Below are 20,713 nucleotides of genomic sequence, written 5' to 3' on the forward strand. Positions count from 1 at the left end.
CTGTAACCCAGTACTGCTATCATGTACAAAGCCAGGAACAGCTGTAACCCAGTACTGCTATCATGTACAAAGCCAGGAACAGCTGTAACCCAGTACTGCTGTCATGTACAAAGCCAGGAACAGCTGTAACCCAGTACTGCTATCATGTACAAAGCCAGGAACAGCTGTAACCCAGTACTGCTATCATGTACAAAGCCAGGAACAGCTGTAACCCAGTACTGCTATCATGTACAAAGCCAGGAACAGCTGTAACCCAGTACTGCTATCATGTACAAAGCTAGGAACAGCTGTAACCCAGTACTGCTATCATGTACAAAGCCAGGAACAGCTGTAACCCAGTACTGCTATCATGTACAAAGCCAGGAACAGCTGTAACCCAGTACTGCTGTCATGTACAAAGCCAGGAACAGCTGTAACCCAGTACTGCTATCATGTACAAAGCCAGGAACAGCTGTAACCCAGTACTGCTGTCATGTACAAAGCCAGGAACAGCTGTAACCCAGTACTGCTGTCATGTACAAAGCCAGGAACAGCTGTAACCCAGTACTGCTATCATGTACAAAGCTAGGAACAGCTGTAACCCAGTACTGCTATCATGTACAAAACCAGGAACAGCTGCAACCCAGTACTGCTATCATGTACAAAGCCAGGAACAGCTGTAACCCAGTACTGCTATCATGTACAAAGCTAGGAACAGCTGTAACCCAGTACTGCTATCATGTACAAAGCCAGGAACAGCTGTAACCCAGTACTGCTATCATGTACAAAGCCAGGAACAGCTGTAACCCAGTACTGCTGTCATGTACAAAGCCAGGAACAGCTGTAACCCAGTACTGCTATCATGTACAAAGCTAGGAACAGCTGTAACCCAGTACTGCTATCATGTACAAAGCCAGGAACAGCTGTAACCCAGTACTGCTGTCATGTACAAAGCCAGGAACAGCTGTAACCCAGTACTGCTATCATGTACAAAGCCAGGAACAGCTGTAACCCAGTACTGCTGTCAGGTACAAAGCCAGACACCTGTAACCTGTAGTCTGAGGAGGATAACTGCAATTCCTTGGATCAAGAACCCTTCACCAGCATCAAGGTGCATCCCTTGAAGAGCCAATATGTACTATGTCAGCCACAGGTTGTTTAAAAATGTAACCTATAATCAAGATAAACTTTATCTTGACTATAGGTAGTACAGAGTATCTAACTTTGTACATGTACTAGAATCAAGTATCTAACTTTGTACATGTACTAGGATCAAGTATCTAACTTTGTACATGTACTAGGATCAAGTATCTAACTTTGTAAATGTATCAGGATCAAGTATCTCACTTTGTACTAGGATGAAGTATCTAACTTTGTACATGAACATTAAAATGGTATAAAATACCGACAGGTTGTTAGGTAAGACACATATGCAACAGTTAGGTATCTTTATTATGAAACGTTTCGCCTACACAGTAGGCTTCTTCAGTCAAGTACAGAAAAGTTGATAGAAGCAGAAGATACTTGAAGACGATGTAATCAGTCCATCACCCTTAAAGTGGTCAGTCCCTCAGTCTGGAGAAGAGCATTGTTCCATACTATGGAACAATGCTCTTCTCCAGACTGAGGGACTGACCACCTCAAACTTTAAGGGTGATGGACTGATTACATCGTCTTCAAGTATCTTCTGCTTCTATCAACTTTTCTGTACTTGACTGAAGAAGCCTACTGTGTAGGCGAAACGTTTCATAATAAAGATACCTAACTGTTGCATATGTGTCTTACCTAACAACTTTGTACATGTACTAGGAAAAAGTATCTAGCTCTGTAAATGTATCAGGATCAAGTATCTCACTTTGTACATGTACTAGGATAAAATATCTAGCTCTGTACATGTACTAGGATAAAATATCTAGCTCTGTACATGTACTAGGATCAAGAATCTAACTTTGTACATGTACTAGGAAAAAGTATCTAGCTCTGTACATGTACTAGGCTAATCACAATACTAGAAAAAATATTCATTAAAAATGCCAATTTAGACCCTGGGAACACGATACAATCCTCTGCACTACACAATTATTCGTTATTGTTGTGGTCACAGGAGAAGCCTCACCTCTGAACACCTCAATCACCATTAGTCTCATCTCTGATTACCACAATCACCATCTGAGTCTCATCTTTGATTACCACAATCACCATTATCCACTACCCAATCTTGGTTGAGCAAACTGAGCTTAACTCTTCACAATCAACTTGTAACTTGCCCCTTATGGAATACTACAACCTGATAATTACAAATAATACTACCAAAAAAGAGACGATTCTGTTGTCTGACTTGTTAGCACTGGTCATGTGGCCAGACTGGACAAGGGGTGCTCCACTATGGTAGAAGTGTTTAGTTGGTGTTTTTTTATGTGAGAGGCAAGCGAGCGTCTACGAGCAAACGTTTTAGGGCAGAGCTGGCACCTAAATGGTTTTTCCTTAACATGGGACTTCCTGTGTTCAATCATTTCCATCTTGAACATGAAGACACCATCACACTCTTGGCAATTATACGGTCGTTGGCCAGCATGTGACCGCATGTGATTACCAAGGCTTCTATGCGATACAAACCACTTGCCACATATTGTGCACTCTATGTTTTGTGTCTGAACCTTAACCAGATTGGTATCCTTCATACTGTCATCTGTGCCACACAACTCTATGCCGTGACTCGAGAGATGCATTTCATAATTCACTCTAACTTTAAACTGTTTATTGCACAAACAGCACTCGAAATATGTTCTCTCACAGTGAATTTCCACATGAGCCTGCAGATGATAAATTTGATTAAAGGCCTGACCACATATATTACAGGCATACAATTTTTCCTCCTCATGCACTGGCAATATTTTGGTATCGTAATTCCCTTCATCAATCTCTTCCTCCTCTACTTTGACTTCCTGAAATAAATTATCCTCAACAACTGCACTGTTGCTGTTGGATTGATTCAGGTAGGATTTCTTTCTGCGTTGCAGGTGGAGGCGCCTGTGTTTCACCATGTTGTCTTTGCGAGTGAATGCTTTGCCACAGGAATCACACACATATGGTTTTTCTCCAGTATGAATCCTCCTATGAATACTGAGTTTGTAAGAACGCTTGAATAGCTTCGAGCAATATTCACACGCATACATTCCATTCACTCTGATGAGCTTCCGCCGAGGCTTTGATTGTTTGGCTGCCACATTACTCTTTACTGACAGCTGCTTCATATTCTCCACTGCTATGCTGTCGACTGACATTATCTTGATTTTGTTTCCCATGCTGCTGATAGATGGCTGTGTCATGTTCTCTGTCACCATACTGTTGACTGACAGCTGCTGCATGTTCTCTGCTACCATGCCATTGATGACTGGCTGCTTCAACTTTCTCTTGACAGCCACCTGCTTGATGCTGTCTACCCTGACTGTGCTGTCAAGTGCCAACTGCTGCTCTATGTTCTCCAGAACTACCATGCACTTGACCATTGGTCGACTCACTTCAGTCTTGACTGTCGGTCGAGTCACTTCAGTCTTGACTGTTGGTTGAATCACTGCAGTCTTGACTGTCGGTCGAGTCACTGCAGTCTTGACTGCTGGTCGAGTCACTGCAGTCTTGACCATCGGCCGAGTCACTGCAATCTTGACTGCCGGTCGAGTCACTGCAGTCTTGACTGCCGGTCGAGTCACTGCAGTCTTGACTGCCGGTCGAGTCACTGCAGTCTTGACTGTCGGTCTTGTCACTGCAGTCTTGACTGTTGGTCGAGTCACTGTAGCCTTGACTGTCGGTCGAGTCACTGTGGTCTTGACTGTCGGTCGAGTCACTTTGGTCTTGACTGTTGGTTGAGATACTTTGGTTCTGACAGTTGGTTGATTCCCCTTGGTCTTGATGGCTACCTGAATGATTTTGGTTTCAATGGCTGGCTGATTCACTTGGGTCTCAACTTCCAGTCGATTCACAGTGGTCTCAAGGAATGGTTGACTCACACTGGTCTTGACAGCCGGCAGATTTCCACTAGCCTTAACGGTCTGCCAATTCATTTTCGTTTTGATGGCCAGTTGATTTACAGTGGCCTCGACAGCTGGCTGATTTTGTTCAGTCTTGACAACTGGTCGATTCACTATAGACTCGATGGCCTCCTGATTCACTTTGGTCTGGACAGCTGGTTGATTCACTTTGGTCTTGACAGCCAGATGATTCACTTTGGTCTTGAGAGTCAGTCGATTCACTTTGGTTTTGACAGCTGGCTGATTCACTTTGGTCTTGACAGCCAGATGATTCACTTTGGTCTTGACAGCTGGTCGATTCACTTTGGTTTTGACAGTTGGCTGATTAACTTTGGTCTTGATAGTCAACTGATTAACTTTGGTTTTGGCAGCTGGCTGATTCACTTTGGTCTTGACAGCTGGCCGATTCACTATAGACCTGATCGTTGATAAATTCAGGTTCTCTAAAACTACTCTACAGTCCATTGTTAACTGAGTTAGATTGACCTTGACAGCTGGCTGTTTAATGTGTTCTGTCACCACTGTTGTCTTAACAGCCGGCCGTTTCAATTTTCCCTTTGCTGATGGCTGTTTAGTGCTTCCTATCACCACTGTGTTGATGGCTGATTCCTGCGTGCTGTCTACTACTGTGTTGATGGCTGGTTCCTGCATGATGTCTACCATTGTGTTGATGGCTAGTTTTTGCATTCTGTCTATTACTGTGTCGATGGCCAGTTCCTGCATGCTGTCTACCACTGTGGTGATGGCTGGTTCCTGTATGCTCTCTACCAATGTGGTGATGGCAGGTTCCTGCATGGTGTCTACCACTGTGTTGATGCCTGGTTCCTGCATGTTGTCTGCCACTGTGCTGATGGCTGGTTTCTGCATACTGTCTACCAGTGTGTTGATGGCTGGTTCCTGCATGCTGTCTTCCACTGTGTTGATGTTGACTTGTTCCTGCATGCTGTCTGCCACTGTGTTGTTGGCTGGTTCCTGCATGCTGTCTGCCACTGTGTTGATGGCTGGTTCCTGCATGTTGTCTGCCACTGTGCTGATGGCTGGTTTCTGCATACTGTCTACCACTGTGTAGATGGCTGGTTCCTGCATGCTGTCTGCCACTGTGTTGATGGCTGGTTTCTGCATACTGTCTACCAGTGTGTTGATGGCTGGTTCCTGCATGCTGTCTGCCATTGTGTTGATGGCTGGTTCCTGCATGTCCTCCACTGTCAATTGTTTGGCATTTCTCTTCACTGTCAAATGCTTCAACCTCCTCTTGACTGATATTTGCTTCTTGTTTGCCATCACTACTGAGTTCTTGACACCCAGTTGACTCGTGCTCTCTACTTTAGCATCAATGGCAGCCAGCTGCTGTTGATGCTGCATGTCTTCCTGTGCTGTCGTATGCTTGACAGACAGCAGCTGCATTATTTTTCCCATTAATGTGTTCTCAAATATTGGCAGTTTCTGCTCTCTACTGAGTGGCGGCTGTTTTACGTTTGCCAAGACCACCATTCTGTCGGCAAACAATTGTTTTATGGTGTTATCCATTACATCAAAACTATTGATAGCTGGTTGTGTCACATTCCCTGCCACCACCGAACTCTCGACTGCCGGTTGTTTTAGTTTTCTCTTGGCTGATGGCTGTTTCAGCTTTCTCTTGGCTGATGGCTGTTTTAACTTTCTCTTGGCTGATGGCTGTTTTATACCTCCCATCACTGTCATGTTCATGAGGTCTGGCTGCTTTACACTCTTCCCTTCCATTATGGTACTGGTGGTTGGCTGTGAAATGTTCTCCAACACCACCATGCTCTTGACTGCAGGCTCTACTGGCTTTTTCTTGACCGCCGGCTGCTGTTTGCCATCCATCACGACTGTGTTCATGACTTCTGCCTGCTTTACCGTTTCCTTGACTGTCGGCTGTGTTGACTTCCTCTTGACTGCCGGCTGCTTGATGTCATCCATCATGTCTGTGCTCAAGATTCCCAGTGGCTTCATCTTTTTCTTGACTCTCGGCTGTGTTGACTTCCTCTTGACTGCCGGCTGCTTGACATTATTTATCATGACTGTGGTCATGGCTGCCGGCTGCTTGATGTCATCCATCATGTCTGTGCTCAAGATTCCCAGTGGCTTCATCTTTTTCTTGACTCTCGGCTGTGTTGACTTCCTCTTGACTGCCAGCTGTGTTGACTTCCTCTTGACTGCCGGCTGCTTGATGTCAGCCATCATGTCTGCGCTCAAGATTCCCAGTGGCTTCATCTTTTTCTTGACTCTCGGCTGTGTTGACTTCCTCTTGACTGCCGGCTGCTTAACATCATCCATCACAGCTGTGCTTGTGACCACTGGCTGTGCCACAGTCTCCTCCACCACGGCATCTTTCACCACCTCAGTGGTAACCTGCCTGGAGTCTGGTTCTGATATCTTTTTTCTAATACACTTTCTTCCAAGCAGAGACTTTCCCAATGGATCTGTGACCCCTTTTAACACAGATTCTGGAATGGCAGTATAAATAGCATGACTAGATTCAAGGAAAGCTGAGGCATTTTCCTGAAAACCATGTTTTTCTATCTGGTGTAAGCGCAGTCTCCCCGACTGGGTGTACTGGGCACCACAAAAACATCTGTATGATGTTTTGCTACTGTGGAGTTTCAGATGACGCTGATACTTCAGATTCTGGGTAAATTGTTGGTTACAAAGAGTGCATGTATAGACTGTGGGACTTGCTATTGGAATGGGTAAGCCTCTCTGAATATAATCATTCTTCCTACACTCCTTCAGCAGTGCATCTCGCACGTCTGAATCAACATCGTGGGTCGCTGCATGTATTTTCAGGTGGTCACTACGGGTGAACCTCTTGCCGCAGAAACAGACATAAGGCTTCTCCCCAGTGTGGATTCTCCGGTGATAACAGAGCTTATCCGAGCGGGTAAATCCCTTCTGGCATATGTCGCAAACATATGGCTTTTCGCCCGTGTGGATTCGAAGGTGGATCCTCATTTTAGTCTTTGACACAGTCTTCAAACAATGAGGACATTGAGCACATCGAGATATCACTCCATAGTTACCTGGAAAACAATGTGTCTATTAGATAGAACTACAATACATGTATAACACATCTATCAGATAAAATGTTACCTGGAAAACAACGTGTCTATTAGATAGAACTACAATACATGTATAATACATCTATCAGACAAAAGTACTACAATACAACACATCTATTTGATATGACTGGACTGCCAAATTTATGTACAATCTAAAAAGTCTCATTCTTTCATTTCTATTATTTTTTTTTTACACCCCAGCCATTGCCCACCAAGGTAGGTTGAACTTATCCCCCCCCCTCCCCCAGAAAAATAATCATTTACCATCATTCATTTAATATCTGTCTTGGGAGAAGTATCCCACATTATGTGTATACACGAGTACACACACAAGTGCATATACATGTGAGTACATGTACACACACACACGAGTACATGTACACACAGTGGTACACTTAGTAATTTGATTTACAAACATAAATAATCAATTATTCCTAGAAATGTTTTCAACAATAGTAATAATAATCATAATAATAATCATAACAGATTATTAAGGTACAGAAGCCTGGAGAGCAGATTCAGTAAGTTTATTTTGGTACAGGTACACATAAGTACAATTTTTTTTTTTGTTTTAACAAGTCGGCCATCTCTCACCGAGGCAGGGTGACCCACCGAGGCAGGGTGACCCAAAAAGAAAGAAAATCCCCAAAAAGAAAATACTTTCATCATCATTCAACACTTTCACCACACTCACACATAATCACTGTTTTTGCAGAGGTGCTCAGAATACAACAGTTTAGAAGTATATACCTGGAGTTTACCTGGAGAGAGTTCCAGGGGTCAACGCCCCCGCGGCCCGGTCTGTGACCAGGGCTCCTGGTGGATCAGAGCCTGATCAACCAGGCTGTTGCTGCTGGCTGCACACAAACCAACGTACGAGCCACAGCCCGGCTGGTCAGGAACCAACTTTAGGTGCTTGTCCAGTGCCAGCTTGAAGACTGCCAGGGGTCTGTTGGTAATCCCCCTTATGTATGCTGGGAGGCAGTTGAACAGTCTCAGGCCCCTGACACTTATTGTATGGTCTCTTAACGTGCTAGTGACACCCCTGCTTTTCATTGGGGGGATGGTGCATCGTCTGCCAAGTCTTTTGCTTTCGTAGCGAGTGATTTTCGTGTGCAAGTTCGGTACTAGTCCCTCTAGGATTTTCCAGGTGTATATAATCATGTATCTCTCCCGCCTGCATTCCAGGGAATACAGGTTTAAGAACCTCAAGCGCTCCCAGTAATTGAGGTGTTTTATCTCCGTTATGTGCGCCGTGAAGGTTCTCTGTACATTTTCTAGGTCAGCAATTTTACCTGCCTTGAAAGGTGCTGTTAGTGTGCAGCAATATTCCAGCCTAGATAGAACAAGTGACCTGAAGAGTGTCATCATGGGCTTGGCCTCCCTAGTTTTGAAGGTTCTCATTATCCATCCTGTCATTTTTCTAGCAGATGTGATTGATACAATGTTATGGTCCTTGAAGGTGAGATCCTCCGACATGATCACTCCCAGGTCTTTGATCACTCCCACTTTGATTGGTGTTTCGCTCTATTTTGTGGCCAGAATTTGTTTTGTACTCTGATGAAGATTTAATTTCCTCGTGTTTACCATATCTGAGTAATTGAAATTTCTCATCGTTGAACTTCATATTGTTTTCTGCAACCCACTGAAAGATTTGGTTGATGTCCGCCTGGAGCCTTGCAGTGTCTGCAATGTCTGCCTGGAGCCTTGCAGTGTCTGCAATGTCTGCCTGGAGCCTTGCAGTGTCTGCAATGTCTGCCTGGAGCCTTGCAGTATAAAGATACACAACATTATCATACATAATTTAACAAGTGTAAATTACCCTCCTGGATAACCCAGAAAATGTCAAAGTGACTTGATAGATAAGAAGAAAACAGAACAGATGATAGATGGGGAAGATGGAGAAGATAACTTGACGAGCTGTTAAATGCTAGTGGTGAAGGGAAGGTTGTGACTTAATGCAGGAGGCAGGGAGGCCTAACTGTATACAGAAATAAAGAGAATTTTGAGGTAAATATGGAAGAGAGTGCACGAGGTACAGGGCAGAATGAAAAAGTTGGGATAGATGTGGTGCTAGAGACGCTGTTCAATATATGCGTGAAAACCAAAGATTTATTTCCACATGATACAATGTTTGTACAGAGATGGTGACACTTGGTTGTGCTTGCACAAAGCCCATAGTTGTGCACAGCATTTTGGGTAAGCTTAAGCCCATGTACAGTGGTACCCTGAGTTTCGAACTTTCTTCGTTCCAGAAGGCTGTTCAAGTACTGATACTAAACGAATTTGTTCCCATAAGAAATAATGTAAATTAGATTAATCTGTTTCAGACCCCCAAAAATACACTTAGAAAAGCACTTACAATAATACACTTACATAACTGGTCGAGTTGGGAGCAGTTCGAAACTCGGGGTACCATTGTAACTGTATTTGTGTTAAACTGAATAAACTTACAATGGAATATCATTGTACATGATTATAAGATATAATTAGTTGGATTATAGTCTAGTATATTTAAATATACAGGAGGGCCCTACTTATACAGGAGGGCCCTACTTATACAGGAGGGCCCTACTTATACAGGAGGGCCCTACTTATACAGGAGGGCCCTACTTATACAGGAGGGCCCTACTTATTCAGGAGAGTCCTACTTATACAGGAGGGCCCTACTTATACAGGAGGGCCCTACTTATTCAGGAGAGTCCTACTTATACAGGAGGGCCCTACTTATTCAGGAGAGTCCTACTTATACAGGAGGGCCCTACTTATTCAGGAGAGTCCTACTTATACAGGAGGGCCCTACTTATTCAGGAGAGTCCTACTTATACAGGAGGGCCCTACTTATTCAGGAGAGTCCTACTTATACAGGAGGGCCCTACTTATACAGGAGGGCCCTATTTATACAGGAGGGCCTTACTTATACAGGGCTCTACTTATACAGGAGGGCCCTACTTATACATGAGGGCCTTACTTATACAAGAGGGCCCTACTTATACAGGACCCTACTTATACAGAGATGAAGGATGGATGTACATGTACAGTGGTACCCTGAGTTTCGTACAGCTCCTAACTCGAACAGTTTGTAAGTGTATTATTGTAAGTGCTTTTGTAACTATTTTTGAGGGTCTGAAATGGACTAATCTAATTTACATTATTCTTTATGGGAACAAATTCGTTCAGTAACGGCATTCGAATAGCCTTCTGGAACGAATTATGGCCGAAACTCGGGGTACCACAGTAACTGAAAACTGCTGCATTAGCAACACACCATAAAGCAGGGGCCTCTTGTGCTATCTTTTACATTAGATTATATTATAGGTACTACGTTGTCTGAAGGCAATGTACGGTGTGAATAAAATGTAGAGAATCTGTAGTTTGGACATTAGGAGGAGGTGCTGGGTTACTAAAATTATCATCCAGAGGGCTGAGGAGAGGGCTGTTGAGGTGGTTAGGATATTTAGAGAGGATGGAACAAAACAGAATGATTTGCAGACTGTATAAATCTGTAGAGGGGTCAACCTAGGTAAGATTGGAGGGAAGGGGGTAAAGGAGATTTTTGTTTGTGAGGGGCTTGGACTTCCAGCAAGAGTGTGTGAGAGTGTTAGATAGGAGTGATTGGAGACAAATGGTTTTTATGACTTGATGTGCTGTTGGAGTGTGAGCAAAGTAACATTTATGAAGGAATTCAGGAAAATTGGGAAGCTGGACTTGAGTCCAGGAGGTGGGAAGTACGGTACCTGTACTCTGAAGAAGGGGTGTTGATGTTGCAGTTGCTTAACTGTAGTGTAGACGAACCTCTGGCAAGACAGTGATGGAGTGAGTGATGATGAAGGTGTTTCTTCTTTTTTTGGGTCATCTGCCTTGGTGGGAAATGGCCGATGCATTAATAAAAAAAATATAAATAATAAATTTTGTACATTAGATGACATTATGGGTACTAATTAGTACATCAGATGACATTATGGTTACTATTTTGTACATTAGATGACATTATGGTTACTATTTTGTACATTAGATGACATTATGGGTACTAATTAGTACATCAGATGACATTATGGGTACTAATTAGTACATCAGATGACATTATGGGTACTATTTTGTACATTAGATGACATTATGGGTACTAATTAGTACATCAGATGACATTATGGGTACTAATTAGTACATTAGATGACATTATGGGTACTATTTTGTACATTAGATGACATTATGGGTACTAATTAGTACATCAGATGACATTATGGGTACTAATTAGTACATCAGATGACATTATGGGTACTAATTAGTACATCAGATGACATTATGGGTACTATTTTGTACATTAGGTGACATTATGGGTACTAATTAGTACATCAGATGACATTATGGGTACTAATTAGTACATCAGATGACATTATGGGTACTAATTAGTACATTAGATGACATTATGGTTACTATTTTGTACATTAGATGACATTCAATTTTTCGAGTTTAATTCAGTACAAGAACTAGAAAAATTAATTTGGGTTACAGTCTAGTAATGTTATAGGTTATAGGCAGTTTATTATTAGTGACTGGGGCAGCAAAACAACAAGTGTATGACAGTCTCTTCAGGGAGTATCTAATAATAATAATAATCTTTATTTCTACAAGTACAGTGGACCCCCGACTTACGATATTAATTCGTTCCAGAAGTCTGTTCGGGTGCCGTTACCGAACGAATTTGTTCCCATAAGGAATATTGTAAATTAGATTAGTCTGTTTCAGACCCCCAAAAATACACTTACAAAAGCACTTACAAAAATACACTTACATAATTGCTCGAGTTGGGAGCTGTTTGTAGTCGGGGGTCCAATGTACGGGGGTCCACTGTACATATGCAAGGTATACAGACCATAGCTGACATCAATGGTACTGCACTAACAATGTTAACATCTAGTGAACAATGACTGAGTTGAAACCCAACAGAAATGTGGAACACTGGAAAGAGGAAGACTACATGGGGACCTCCTGTATTCAAGAAACACAAATACCTTAGAATTCAAGAGAGACGGAGACAACACAGCCAAACAAGTAAACCTGGACTAGATATATGAAATTGCAGTAACTTCTATTATAAAACTATCCTGCAATATTTTGCAAATACAGTGGACCCTCGCCTAACGAACGCATCACATAATGTTAAATTCGCCTAATGATACATTTTAACGCTAACATTTTGCCTCAGCTAACGCTAAAAAACTCGCCTAACGATATTCATTCTCAGGTACCAATTAATATCGTTAGGTGAGGGTCCACTGTACAATTAAAAAAAAGTACACCTACCATCCAACTTACGACCGAGTTCGGTTCCGAGAAACCGGTCGTAAGTCGAAATGGTCGTAAGTCGAACTTTACTACTGAATATCAACAAAACATTTTTGTAATGACTTTATTTTGTTTTATTTTGGTATTTCATGTTTTACTTTACTTTTTATGTTGTTAGTACTGTGTTTTATACTGTAAGGTTTAGGATAAACACTGTGTACAACACAAATACTTGTTTATTTCCCAGAAATTTGGCATAAAAAACACGGTCGTAAGTCCAGTGTTCGTAAGTCGAGCAGGTCGTAAGTCGGATGGTAGGTGTTTACCTGGAGTTTACCTGGAGAGAGTTCTGGGGGTCAACGCCCCTGCGGCCCGGTCTGTGACCAGGCCTCCTGGTGGATCAGAGCCTGATCAACCAGGCTGTTGCTGCTGGCTGCACGCAAACCAACGTACGAGCCACAGCCCGGCTGATCAGGAACTGACTTTAGGTGCTTGTCCAGTGCCAGCTTGAAGACTGCCAGGGGTCTGTTGGTAATCCCCCATATGTATGCTGGGAGGCAGTTGAACAGTCTCGGGCCCCTGACACTTATTGTATGGTCTCTTAACATGCTAGTGACACCCCTGTTTTTCATTGGGGGGATGGTGCATCGTCTGCCAAGTCTTTTGCTTTCGTAGTGAGTGATTTTCGTGTGCAAGTTCGGTACTAGTCCCTCTAGGATTTTCCAGGTGTATATAATCATGTATCTCTCCCTCCTGCGTTCCAGGGAATACAGGTTTAGGAACCTCAAGCGCTCCCAGTAATTGAGGTGTTTTATCTCCGTTATGCGCGCCGTGAAAGTTCTCTGTACATTTTCTAGGTCGGCAATTTCACCTGCCTTGAAAGGTGCTGTTAGTGTGCAGTAATATTCCAGCCTAGATAGAACAAGTGACCTGAAGAGTGTCATCATGGGCTTGGTCTCCCTAGTTTTGAAGGTTCTCATTATCCATCCTGTCATTTTTCTAGCAGATGCGATTGATACAATGTTATGGTCCTTGAAGGTGAGATCCTCCGACATGATCACTCCCAGGTCTTTGACGTTGGTGTTTCGCTCTATTTTGTGGCCAGAATTTGTTTTGTACTCTGATGAAGATTTAATTTCCTCATGTTTACCATATCTGAGTAATTGAAATTTCTCATCGTTGAACTTCATATTGTTTTCTGCAGCCCACTGAAAGATTTGGTTGATGTCCGCCTGGAGCCTTGCAGTGTCTGCAATGGAAGACACTGTCATGCAGATTCGGGTGTCATCTGCAAAGGAAGACACGGTGCTGTGGCTGACATCCTTGTCTATGTCGGATATGAGGATGAGGAACAAGATGGGAGCGATTACTGTGCCTTGTGGAACAGAGCTTTTCACCGTAGCTGCCTCGGACTTTACTCTGTTGACGACTACTCTCTGTGTTCTGTTAGTGAGGAAATTATAGATCCATCGACCGACTTTTCCTGTTATTCCTTTAGCACGCATTTTGTGTGCTATTACGCCATGGTCACACTTGTCGAAGGCTTTTGCAAAGTCTGTATATATTACATCTGCATTCTTTTTGTCTTCTAGTGCATTTAGGACCTTGTCGTAATGATCCAATAGTTGAGACAGACAGGAGCGACCTGTTCTAAACCCATGTTGCCCTGGGTGTACATTCAAAATTGAACAGAGCATGAAAATACCTTCATAGTAAGTACTACAGTGGACCCCCGGTTAACGATTTTAATCCGTGCAAGAGGGGTAATTGTTATGAGAAATAATCGTTATGCGAATGAATTTTCCCCATAAGAAATAATGGAAATAAAATTAATCCGTGCAAGACACCCAAAAGTATGAAAAAAAAAATTTTACCACATGAAATATACATTTTCCCACACACAAAGAGAAGGATACATGCACAATAGTAGAGTAGTACATGCACAGTATATATTGTGCATGTACTAGTCTACTAAATGAAGAATAAATGACACTTACCTTTATTGAAGATGCAGCAATGACTGATGAGACACTGTGTCCTGGGAGTGCCTTTTCCTCCTGAGTACTGTAGGTCCTGTTTGGCATTTTCTTCCAGAACAGGCCTTATCACACTGTGTATGCCACTACGATTCTTAAATCTCTCAAACCAACCTTTGCTGGCTTTAAATTCACCAATATGAGCACTAGTTCCAGGCATTTTTCCCTGTTCACCTGGGTGTTAGTCGACTTGTGTGGGTTGCATCATGGGAGACAAGATTAAGGACCCCAATGGAAATAAGTTAGACAGTCTTCGATGACACTGACTTTTTTGGGTTATCCTGGGTGGCAAATCCTCTGGGGTTAATTGTTTCTTGGTATTCTCAATAAGCCACACCAACAACGGTGCTACAGCAGCAGCAGCAGCTGACAGTGCAACAGCAGCAGCAGCTGACAGTGCAGCAGCAGCAGCAGCTGTACCACCAATAGTAGCGATGGTTGATTGGGGTTTATTATACAACCTGGCCAGCTCGGAGACATGCACTCCACTTTCATACTTATCAATGATCTTTTTCTTCATCTCTATTGTAATTCTCACCCTTATTGCTGTAGGGTTGGCACTAGAAGCTTTCTTGGGGCCCATGGTCACTTATTTTCCAGAAAAAGCACCGAAAACACTGTAATAATACGAAATATTCCGATTGTATGCTTGGATGTTACCGCGGAGGCTGGCTGGTAAACAATGCCACCGGCGGAACATGTGAGCGTGGCTCAGGCCGCACATTGGACGCGTCTCGGACGAAAATCGGTAAGCGGGTTTTTAAGCGGTATGTGAGGCAAAATTTTTGCAATTAAAGTAAGCGGTATGCGAAATAATCGCTATGTGATGCCATCGTTATGCGGGGGTCCACTGTACTTCTATTTCAAGCAATTTTTCAATAGCATTTGCAATAGCAATAGCAAGTGCAAATTGCCACTATTATGAACACTCAATACACCTTGGAAAAAAAACTTAGATCAATGTGAAATTCAGTTCTGAATGCAATTGTTCAACACCATTTGCAAAATTTACACTATATATGTACCATCCGACTTACGACCTGCTCGACTTACGACCACTCGATTTGCATACCTTGACGAGCCCGTGTTTTTTATGCCAAATATCTGGGTTTCTAAACAAGTATTTGTGTTGTACACAGTGTATCCTAAACCTCTACAGTAAACAACATAAAAGGTAAAGTAAAAAAAATTTTACCTTATTATAAAACAATAAAATAAAGTCAGTACAAAAATATGTTTTTTGATATTTGAGTAGCAAAAAAAGTTAGACTTACGACCTTTTCGTTTTACTACATTTCTTGTAAAAAAACTTCGATCATAGTCTTTTTTTAGGTGTATATTTGTAAAATTTTCCACTATACACTACTTTTTAGCATACCATGTGAAGAGCCCAAAATGTTCTTCATAACTCTGGGTTTCTGCACACACACACACACCAAGTGTCACCAATCTCTCTACAAACATTCTATCAGGCTGAAATAAAATATTTTTTTCCTTATTATTAATTATAGATCTAGGTGAATTTCAAGAGGCGCTCAAAAAAGTACAAATATAGTAGTGCCCGGGTATCCTCAGGGGATACATTCCAAGACCTACTGTGGATGCCCAAAACTGTGGATAGTAGCCAACCCTATATACCTTTGAAGAGTTTCGAGTTTCACATACCCATGATAAAGTTTAATTGATAACTTACACAATAAGTAAAGAACCGACACTTTTTCACTGATGGGAAGCACTTGACGGCTTCTCTTAGACTTTGAGGAACTACCACCATCACTACTTTTGTGCTTTGGTGTCATAATTAAGTGAAATTAAGGGTAAACCTTGGATACCTGAATCCGTGGAAAGTGAATCCACAGATACAAGGGTTCTACTGTATAGTTTCTCTATACAAAAGAGGCAGTAGAGTATGTTATTAGCAAGTACCTGTTGGTCTATCCATGGCCACAACGATGTCATCAGTGACATCGAGTGGATCGTCCAACTTGGAACCCTCAGCTGCATCAGTCTTGGGACCTTCATCCTCTGACATATAGATACTCAGGAACTGCCATATATCAGGCAGGGCCATGCTTGCTATCTTCCTTCCTCCATCCATCCGCTGTCTGAAGGAACCAAAGACAACGTTAATTATGCACAATGAGTGAACATTTTTTCAATATTTAATTCACACACTATTACCCAACCTCGACTCATTAACCAAAACTTTATAATGATATACCATGAACCAAAACATTAAATAATGTGTACTGTCCAAATATTGAGCTCCATCACTGCCAAGTAAGTTTATTGAGGTACAGGTAAACATAATTACAATTATCATACATAATGTAAATTACCCACCTCGATAACACAATAAAGTCAATGTAACTTATTTCCATTGGAGTCTTTACTTATTACTATTGTGGTCCTTGACATATTACCATTGTGGTCCCTGACCTGACTAGGTTCGGTCAGTGGCTTAAGCCAGGAGGTGGACCTGCCTCACATGGGCCAGTAGGCCTGCTGCAGTGTTCCTTCTTTCTTATGTTCTCATTACCACTGGGGTAGTTGCCTTATTATCACTTGAGTTTGTACTTATTACCATTAGGGTCCTTAATATCCAGTGGGGTCCAAGACAGCGGTAAGAAGTTATTACCGATTTATGACATAATTGTTATATTTATGAGGGAAGCATTAAGACAATGGGTCAAACAGCACGTGGGGAACGAGATGCAATCAGGTTTGACCCTACAGAGGTAAACCCACACGGGCTCACCTTTACACCACACTACAGCACAATGGCACAATTTTATGTAAACTCCGGCTTAAATATTATTTGTACTAACCTGATATATTATTACCTATAACATATTATTATATATTATATATCAAGATACAGTAAACCTTGATGTAACAAACCTCAGCATAACAAACCTTGATAAAACAACCTCGCTATAACATCAGTATAGCAAACCTCAATATAGCAACATAAATATAGTAAACTTCGATATAACAACCTTGATATATATATAGTAAACCTTGATATAACATCAATATAGCAAACTTCGATATAACATAAATATAACACTTTATTAACACATCAATCGTCTCCCACCAAGGCCGGGCGGCTCGAAAAAGAAAAACTTTCATCATCATTCACTCCATCACTGTCTTCCCAGGTGGGGCCAGGAGCTGAGTCTCGACCCCTGCAACCACAATTAGGTAAGTACAGCACTAACAGCTCTCCTGACCACCAGTGACATGACTAACAGCTCTCCTGACCACCAGTGACATGACTAACAGCTCTCCTGACCACCAGTGACATGACTAACAGCTCTAATGACCAGTGACATGACTAACAGCTCTCCTGACAACCAGTGACATGACTAACAGCTCTAATGACCAGTGACATGACTAACAGCTCTCCTGACAACCAGTGACATGACTAACAGCACTAACAGCTCTTCTGACCACCAGTGACATGACTAACAGCTCTCCTGACCACCAGTGACATGCCTAACAGCACTAACAGCTCTCCTGACCACCAGTGACATGACTAACAGCTCTCCCGACAACCAGTGACATGACTAACAGCACTAACAGCTCTTCTGACCACCAGTGACATGCCTAACAGCACTAACAGCTCTCCTGACCACCAGTGACATGACTAACAGCTCTCCTGACAACCAGTGACATGACTAACAGCACTAACAGCTCTTCTGACCACCAGTGACATGCCTAACAGCACTAACAGCTCTCCTGACCACCAGTGACATGACTAACAGCTCTCCTGACCACCAGTGACATGACTAACAGCTCTCCTGACCACCAGTGACATGATTAACAGCTCTCCTGACAACCAGTGACATGACTAACAGCACTAACAGCTCTCCTGACCACCAGTGACATGCAGACAGTACTAACAGCTCTCCTGACCTCCAGTGACATGACTAACAGCTCTCCCGACCACCAGTGACATGACTAACAGCTCTCCTGACCACCAGTAACATGACTGACAGCTTTCCTGACCACCAGTGACATGACTAACAGCACTAACAGCTCTCCTGACCACCAGTGACATGACTAACAGCTCTCCTGACCACCAGTGACATGACTAACAGCTCTCCTGACCACCAGTGACATGCCTAACAGCACTAACAGCTCTCCTGACCACCAGTGACATGACTAACAGCTCTCCCGACAACCAGTGACATGACTAACAGCACTAACAGCTCTTCTGACCACCAGTGACATGCCTAACAGCACTAACAGCTCTCCTGACAACCAGTGACATGACTAACAGCACTAACAGCTCTTCTGACCACCAGTGACATGCCTAACAGCACTAACAGCTCTCCTGACCACCAGTGACATGACTAACAGCTCTCCTGACAACCAGTGACATGACTAACAGCACTAACAGCTCTTCTGACCACCAGTGACATGCCTAACAGCACTAACAGCTCTCCTGACCACCAGTGACATGACTAACAGCTCTCCTGACCACCAGTGACATGACTAACAGCTCTCCTGACCACCAGTGACATGACTAACAGCTCTCCTGACCACCAGTGACATGACTAACAGCTCTCCTGACCACCAGTGACATGACTAACAGCTCTCCTGACCACCAGTGACATGACTAACAGCTCTCCTGACCACCAGTGACATGACTAACAGCTCTCCTGACCACCAGTGACATGACTAACAGCTCTCCTGACCACCAGTGACATGACTAACAGCTCTCCTGACCACCAGTGACATGACTAACAGCACTAACAGCTCTCCTGACCACCAGTGACATGACTAACAGCTCTCCTGACCACCAGTGACATGACTAACAGCTCTCCTGACCACCAGTGACATGACTAACAGCTCTCCTGACCACCAGTGACATGACTAACAGCTCTCCTGACCACCAGTGACATGACTAACAGCTCTCCTGACCACCAGTGACATGACTAACAGCTCTCCTGACCACCAGTGACATGACTAACAGCACTAACAGCTCTCCTGACCACCAGTGACATGACTAACAGCTCTCCTGACCACCAGTGACATGACTAACAGCACTAACAGCTCTCCTGACCACCAGTGACATGCCTAACAGCACTAACAGCTCTCCTGACCACCAGTGACATGACTAACAGCTCTCCTGACAACCAGTGACATGACTAACAGCTCTCCTGACCACCAGTGACATGACTAACAGCTCTCCTGACCACCAGTGACATGACTAACAGCTCTCCTGACCACCAGTGACATGACTAACAGCTCTCCTGACCACCAGTGACATGACTAACAGCTCTCCTGACCACCAGTGACATGACTAACAGCTCTCCTGACCACCAGTGACATGACTAACAGCTCTCCTGACCACCAGTGACATGACTAACAGCTCTCCTGACCACCAGTGACATGACTAACAGCTCTCCTGACCACCAGTGACATGACTAACAGCTCTCCTGACCACCAGTGACATGACTAACAGCTCTCCTGACCACCAGTGACATGACTAACAGCTCTCCTGACCACCAGTGACATGACTAACAGCTCTCCTGACCACCAGTGACATGACTAACAGCTCTCCTGACCACCAGTGACATGACTAACAGCTCTCCTGACCACCAGTGACATGACTAACAGCTCTCCTGACCACCAGTGACATGACTAACAGCTCTCCTGACCACCAGTGACATGACTAACAGCTCTCCTGACCACCAGTGACATGACTAACAGCTCTCCTGACCACCAGTGACATGACTAACAGCTCTCCTGACCACCAGTGACATGACTAACAGCTCTCCTGACCACCAGTGACATGACTAACAGCAACAGCGCAAACAGCAGTTATAACTGCTGCTGACAGCGGTTCAACAACTGTTGACTGTCAGGTGAAGCAGCAGACAGCTGCACAACAGTGTGCAACAGTAGTTAAGGTCATAACCTCAACAGTAACAGCAACAGTAACAGCAACAGTAAGTCTCCTGCTGCTTCTTGTAAACAGTAACAAGTGACTCTCTCAGGGACCTTTAATATAAACTGGAGCGCTGGTGAGCCTTTGGTGAGACGCTGGGTGGGCCTTGCTGGTGGGAGCACTGGTGGGCCTTTGGTGAGCGCTGGTGGGACGCGGTGAGGACATGGTGAGCGCTTTCGGGTGAGGCGCTGAGTGAGCACTGGTGGGCGCTGGTGGAGCGCTGGTGAGACGCTGGTGAGCGCTGAAAGTGAGCGCACGGTGAAGACACTGGTGGGCGTTGGTGAGACGCTGAGCGCTGGTGAGACCTTTGGTGAGCACTGGTGAGGCAGCGTAGGAGCACTGGTA

At 43.6% G+C, this 20,713-nt stretch overlaps 1 protein-coding gene across 1 annotated transcript; it reads right to left on the reverse strand.

Moving 5' to 3' along the window:
• Nucleotides 1-1,615: 1,615 nt before the first annotated feature.
• Nucleotides 1,616-18,968, reverse strand: LOC128702556 (uncharacterized). Its single transcript, XM_053796833.2, has 3 exons — nucleotides 16,753-18,968; nucleotides 16,336-16,514; nucleotides 1,616-7,048 (listed from the first exon to the last, which is right to left on the reverse strand). Exons 1-3 carry the CDS (start codon nucleotides 16,788-16,790, stop codon nucleotides 2,331-2,333), a joined length of 4,935 nt encoding a protein of 1,644 aa, XP_053652808.2. The 5' UTR covers nucleotides 16,791-18,968; the 3' UTR covers nucleotides 1,616-2,330.
• Between the last annotated feature and the right edge of the window lie 1,745 nt (nucleotides 18,969-20,713).

The sequence above is a fragment of the Cherax quadricarinatus genome, chromosome 98, assembly GCF_038502225.1.
Source record: "Cherax quadricarinatus isolate ZL_2023a chromosome 98, ASM3850222v1, whole genome shotgun sequence".
Taxonomy (NCBI): domain Eukaryota; kingdom Metazoa; phylum Arthropoda; class Malacostraca; order Decapoda; family Parastacidae; genus Cherax; species Cherax quadricarinatus.

Coding starts and splice junctions, on each gene's coding strand:
- LOC128702556 (XM_053796833.2), bottom strand. CDS start 16,790: ATGGAAATAAGTTACATTGACTTTATTGTGTTATCGAG. Junction 16,515..16,752: donor GACTTTATTGTGTTATCGAG/GTGGGTAATTTA, acceptor TGGTTCCTTCAG/ACAGCGGATGGATGGAGGAA. Junction 7,049..16,335: donor GGCCATGGATAGACCAACAG/GTACTTGCTAAT, acceptor ATTGTTTTCCAG/GTAACTATGGAGTGATATCT.